This window comes from Cicer arietinum, chromosome 7 (assembly GCF_000331145.2).
Source record: "Cicer arietinum cultivar CDC Frontier isolate Library 1 chromosome 7, Cicar.CDCFrontier_v2.0, whole genome shotgun sequence".
NCBI classification, from domain to species: Eukaryota; Viridiplantae; Streptophyta; class Magnoliopsida; order Fabales; family Fabaceae; genus Cicer; species Cicer arietinum.
The window spans coordinates 14,587,594-14,593,566 of NC_021166.2; the positions used below are offsets into that span (position 1 = coordinate 14,587,594).

Below are 5,973 nucleotides of genomic sequence, written 5' to 3' on the forward strand. Positions count from 1 at the left end.
TTTTTCATATCAAAGTACTAAACCCCAGTTTTATGATAAAATATGTCAAAACATATGACTCTCATTTGGATATAAATCTAAATATATTTTTACACTTATAGTTTACATCTATTGAATTAATCTCAGAAAATATGATATTTCTCTCTTTTCATTCTATTGTACCAAATAATATTTCAAATATACTATATTGCTCACTTCTTTCTGTCTTCTTATATTATTTATGGCCTAATTTTCTCTTCATAATTTATTGTCCAACCAAACATATAAATTACTGTGGGGAACACTGCATGATCCCTTAGTTAGGCATAGTTAATGCACATCCATAGGACTAACAAATCCACGAGTTCCTTCCTTCCTACCCAACACAGACATCACATGAGTTAGCTCGCGAACCTAGGCGTTGACTTTTCAGTCACTTAATTTTCAAACTCCTACCGCAATAAACGATCTACTACTTGCCTTTTTTTTTTGTCTATGGCTTTACTAGTACTTATTATAATTTCATCCATCCTAAACTAATGTTAACCATTTCACATATATTATAAAAATATCATAAATGAATAAAAGAGAATAAATATTTATATCATAGATGGTATAATTAAGAAAATAAATATTTAAAGTTATATTAAAAACTAAAACCGACACTTAGTTTGAGAGTGACAGAATATAAAAAATAACTTTTTTATAAAATAAAATTAAAAATTTATAGTAAAGGAGTTACGTCATATTTTAAAAAGATTAAGTCAAAATATTAATAGCCTTAAAATTTAAAATATTTTTAATTCTTAAAAACAAACTTTAAATATTAGTTAAAAAAATGAAATAACAATAGTTTATGGTGAGATGCATTAGATGCTAAAAAAGGAGAGATCATGAAAAGAGTATGCAAAATCAGAAAATGCAATACCATTTCATCAATATTCAAAGAATATTTGTAGCTATTTTTTTTTTTTTAAATTTTATTTCCAACGCCATTTCATCAATATTCTTTTAAACATCGTTGTCAAAAAATCTTTTAAACATGTAATTATAAATACTTTTTTTATAAAAAAACTACAGATTAAAAATATTCACTATATATGTTAAAAAAAAAATTAATTCAAAAAATTAGGAAAAATTAAATTAGTTTATATTTTATAATCAAGAAGATATAACTTTAAGATAAATTGTTATTACTAATTGTGTGCATATAGATAGTTGAAATACCGGTGTGATTGGTTTGGCTAAACAGTATTGAGTTTGTGGTGGAGATCGAAAGTCTAATAAGTAGTTTGGTACAGAAATAAATTGGTGGATAATCTTAATAGATACTAGTTTACCTTTATTAATTTTTCAATGTCGCAACAATTATAAACTTTTTTTAAAATAACTTAACCGCGAAACTCATATCCTAAATATAAAAAATAAAAGAACCTACGCCCGGCATATCAAATGTTTTGCACATACCAACAATGATTTTGGGACCAATAATTATAAAAATTTGCCTTAAAAAAATAGGGATAATTGTTTGCTACCTTTTAGTTTCATTGGACATCGATACTTTAAAGGCAAAAATAATTTATAATTTAAAATTATTTTAAAATAATTAAATATTCTTTTTATTTCACGAAAAATAATTTATTTGTGAAAAACTATTGTCTCAAAATTAATAAATTTTTCAATTTACAAATATTAATTAATAATATTTGAAAATTATGTTATCTAATTAATACGATATATACTACTCTTAATTCAATGTCTTTTACTTTACATTAATGATAAGGGTGAACACACAAATACCTGATAAAAATATTTTAATAAAAATATTATTATCTCTTATGTTTATACATTTTCTTAATTTGAATGAAGTGGCCATGACCACCTAAAATTTGCCAAGAATTTTTAAAAATATCATAATATTTAAAAAAAATTATAATAGACATTTGAGTTATAATTTTATTAATAAAAATTGATTTATTTAGTGTATATTATAGATCAAATATATCAATTTTTGTTGATTAAATTATAACTTAAATGTCTATTTTTTAAATAATCAAATGGAATAATTTATAAGAAAAATTACAAAACAATTATACCATAACTATAAAATCAACTAAATTTTTTAACCTAAATTTCAACGGTGAGTTTCATTTAGACATATAAAAATCAAACCAAATAATCCGATCATTTCAAAAATTTAACCTTAACTAATTAAATTAGTTTGAATTTTTTATTTTTTTATTTTATTTTATAGATTTAAGTCTAAATTGAATCAAACCAATAAATACAATCTTTATTGACCTGAGTATAGTTTCACGTAATTAAAAAAAACAAAAAAAAGTCAAATTCAATCCACTATCTCTATATGATAAATTTAAAATTTGACTATTTTAAAATTATTATATACAATACAATATTATATTTTTTATTTATCCATTAAAATTTTAAAAAAATTTAGTCATCAAGCTCCCCACTACACTCATTATATACTATAAAGAGTATAAAATATAAGACAATTTCTATGGTATTCTTAAAAGAGAGGAGTGTATCGCTACTCTTAATTTTTTAACCAATAAATGTATTATTTTTTCATTCATCAACATCTATATATTATGTATTAAGTTGAGCAAATTATTTGTACCGGTTTTCAATTTAATCGCTCTAAATTTAATAAATTTATTTCTTAATTTTTTTTAATTTTAATTGAAAATCAAGTTTAGAACTTTTTTTCTTTCTTTCCCGAAACCACTCCACCACAAAAAGAAATCGTTCTCACATATTGTCGTTCGAGTGTTGTAAGAAAAACTATTCAAAGTTCTTCCACTACCATGAGATGACCCCTCCTCTGTCTCATTCCCAATACGTCTGTGTTTGCGTCGATGTCGTCTTGGTGTCATCGACCACACATCGTCGTTGTCTATTTTCGTCTTTGATTCTTAATGAACTAACAACGAAGATAAATGATACATAACAAACAAGAGAGACCATACAGAACAGAGAACAAAAGAGAGATGGTGAAGAACTGCAAATAAACGGTGTAGCGGAGAGATAACGGGATATGAGAAAAAACTTGATTATTTTTTATTATTTATTGTAATAATTTAATAAATAAATATTAATTATTTTAAAATAGTAAAAAAATATAAAAGTTTAAAATTTAGTGGTTTTAAATATAAAATAAAATCAAAATTAGTCATATATAACATATCATTAGATTATTTAATTTTTAAATGCATGGAAAAAAAATAAAAAAAATAATAATAATTATAGCCTCTATAAATAATTGGACTTCCTCGTGCACACATATTGTGGGTGCTCATCACATAAACACATAGATCGCCCGAACCAAAACTACACATGAAAATGATTCACTATCAATTTATTTTGCTGGCAGCTCTAACCATCTTCCACATGTCAGCCAATTCAGCGGCATCGCCACTTCCATCCACCGCGAGAGAGTTTCTGGAAAGTCACAACCAAGCAAGAGCATCCGTAGGCGTAGAACCGCTGACGTGGAGCGAGCAGTTAGCCAACACCACCAGCAAGCTCGTCCGCTATCAAAGGGACAGAATGTCGTGTCAGTTTGCCAACTTAACCGCCGGAAAGTACGGAGCCAATCAGCTTTGGGCACGTGGCGAGACGGTGACGCCACGCTTGGTGGTAGATGAGTGGGTGAAGCAAAAGCAGTTTTATAATCACAGTGATAATTCGTGTGTTCCGAATCATAGGTGTGGTGTTTATACTCAAGTGGTTTGGAAGAAATCGCTTCAACTTGGGTGTGCTCAAACTTTGTGTGCTAAGGAACAGGCTAGCTTGACCATTTGTTTCTATTATCCACCTGGGAATTATGTTGGAGAGTCTCCTTACTAATTCTTCATCTAATGTCACTCTCTTTTATTGTTCTTTTAATATTTATCTACAAGACACCAACACTAAATTGTGTTTTTTTTTTTTGTCTTTTTTATCGATAATTCATCTAATGTCACTCTCTTTTTATTTTCTTAAATTATTATCACGTCGACATTTATGTCTATATATTTGAGTTGTGAGTTTGTTGTGGTGAGCTATTGGGAATCTAGTGTTAATTGATGTGAGTGAGATAGATCTCTGTATATGTATGTTTTTTTAATCATTCAAAACTTCATTTTATCTTTTTCTTTCATTTTTGCCAAATATTTTTATTTTTTAATTCATTGTAAATGAGTCTCGTGACATAAGTAGAATCAAGTGCCATGGCACGGCACTAGAGTGCATGGATTTTGATGCTTAGTAGTGGTAGCATGGATCTGCTTGATTTGGGTTTGAATTTTATGAAATTGCAACTATACAAATAAATAGGTAATAAATAATTAAGTTTACAGATCTTGATCTGTCTTACACACACAGACACACAAACAGATTATTATTATTATTATTTTATTTATTTATTTTTTTAATTTTTAACATTTTAATGTATGTTTGGACAGAGACAGAGTGGGGCCGGTAAGAGTTAATGAAATATTGGGGGAAATGAAAATGACGGATAGAGACATAGTGGGGTGGTTGTAGTAAAAATAGTCATTGTATGCCCACATACATCTAACTTTTTGATGGTGTACTTAAGTGGAAACACATTGTAAGTTCATTTTTTGATCAATTAAAACTTGGCAATGTTGCCACATTTGGTACTACGTCACGTTTCTCAAAACCACATTAGTTTTTCATTTGGACATGGAAATTTGCATTTGTTGCTTCAAGATATTACGGTGAAAAAGTTATTGGGATGTCATGGGTTTGCCTATGCATTTCACACATTAATGGTAGGTTATGTTGGGAAGTCCAAGGATGTGGGAGAAAGCAAGAGTCAAATGTTTTATTATAAGAGATTTTGACACTACATATCAATCTAAAATCTTAAAACAATAGGTATATAGATTACTATTCTTATATATTAAATATTTAACAAATTCTTAGTCAATGTAATACTTAATCACTCACACTTAAAAACAACATATTGTCAACTGCAAAGAGTATGTCCATAATGGCGAGATCTAGTCAGCGAGGAGGAAAGGGAGCATGCAGAAGGAGAATCCAAGTTCTTGACCAAAGAAGATGTGAAAGAAGAAGATACTATTTTAAAACCTAATATAGATATGTATGATATGAATGTGAATTCAAAACAAATCTAATGACAAATATTAATTTCGCACACTACAAAACATATGACAAGATCCGACGTAGTAGACAGAGTTAAACGTTTTTAAACTAGCATAAATATTTATGTTAGTTTAAACACTCACCAAATTTTAATTGATAAAAAATAAATTTACTAGCAGTGGTGGATCTTGGATAGTATTGTGGAGGGGATAAGTTGTTTAACAGATATCTATAATATTATTTTACAAATCTTAACAATTGATTTGGAGCTCTATTGGTAATTTTATCTTGAGTTCAAGTATTGGTTATGAGACTTTTTTTAGAAAATAAAAAAGTTATCCGAAAAATTTGGAGAATGACTCGAATTCCTTCCCCATATTAATAGGATATTCACTTGTTAAAAATAAATTTAAGCCAATGAATTATCATACATAGTAATGTCCTAAACAAAAACTTAAGCAAAATCTATACTTTAGAGCTTCTACAAAATAACAATATTACCATGATTTTGTTAAGCTCATTGTTAGGTACTGAATTTGGTCATAAGGCCAACTAATGTGATGAATGAGAGAGTTGTTTACATTTGGTGATGTCTAGTTCCGTTAGTGGAGAATGACAATTATATAAAGCATAGGGATACCAAGAGTGAAAGCATTGAGAATCATTGTTAGAAACCTTATAGTTTGGGCAAAGTGGGGGATTGTTGGAACATAAATATGTTATAGTGTGAATTTAAAAATGTGTTGAAGTCCCACATTGGAAAGAAATATTTTTTGTAAATTTAAGTGGAAAGAAACTTGTTTTTTAAAATTCAAGTCCCACATTGGTAAGAATATTTTTTGAAATCCCATTTTGAAA

At 27.8% G+C, this 5,973-nt stretch overlaps 1 protein-coding gene across 1 annotated transcript; it reads left to right on the top strand.

Moving 5' to 3' along the window:
• Positions 1 to 3,270: 3,270 nt before the first annotated feature.
• On the top strand, positions 3,271 to 4,141 carry LOC101503446 (STS14 protein-like). The gene has a single exon (XM_004509166.4). It carries the CDS (start codon positions 3,337 to 3,339, stop codon positions 3,847 to 3,849), a length of 513 nt encoding a protein of 170 aa, XP_004509223.1. The 5' UTR covers positions 3,271 to 3,336; the 3' UTR covers positions 3,850 to 4,141.
• Positions 4,142 to 5,973: the final 1,832 nt, after the last annotated feature.

Bases quoted from the DNA above. Each gene is read 5' to 3' on its own strand.
- LOC101503446 (XM_004509166.4), top strand. From the start codon at position 3,337: ATGAAAATGATTCACTATCAATTTATTTTGCTGGCAGCTCTAACCATC.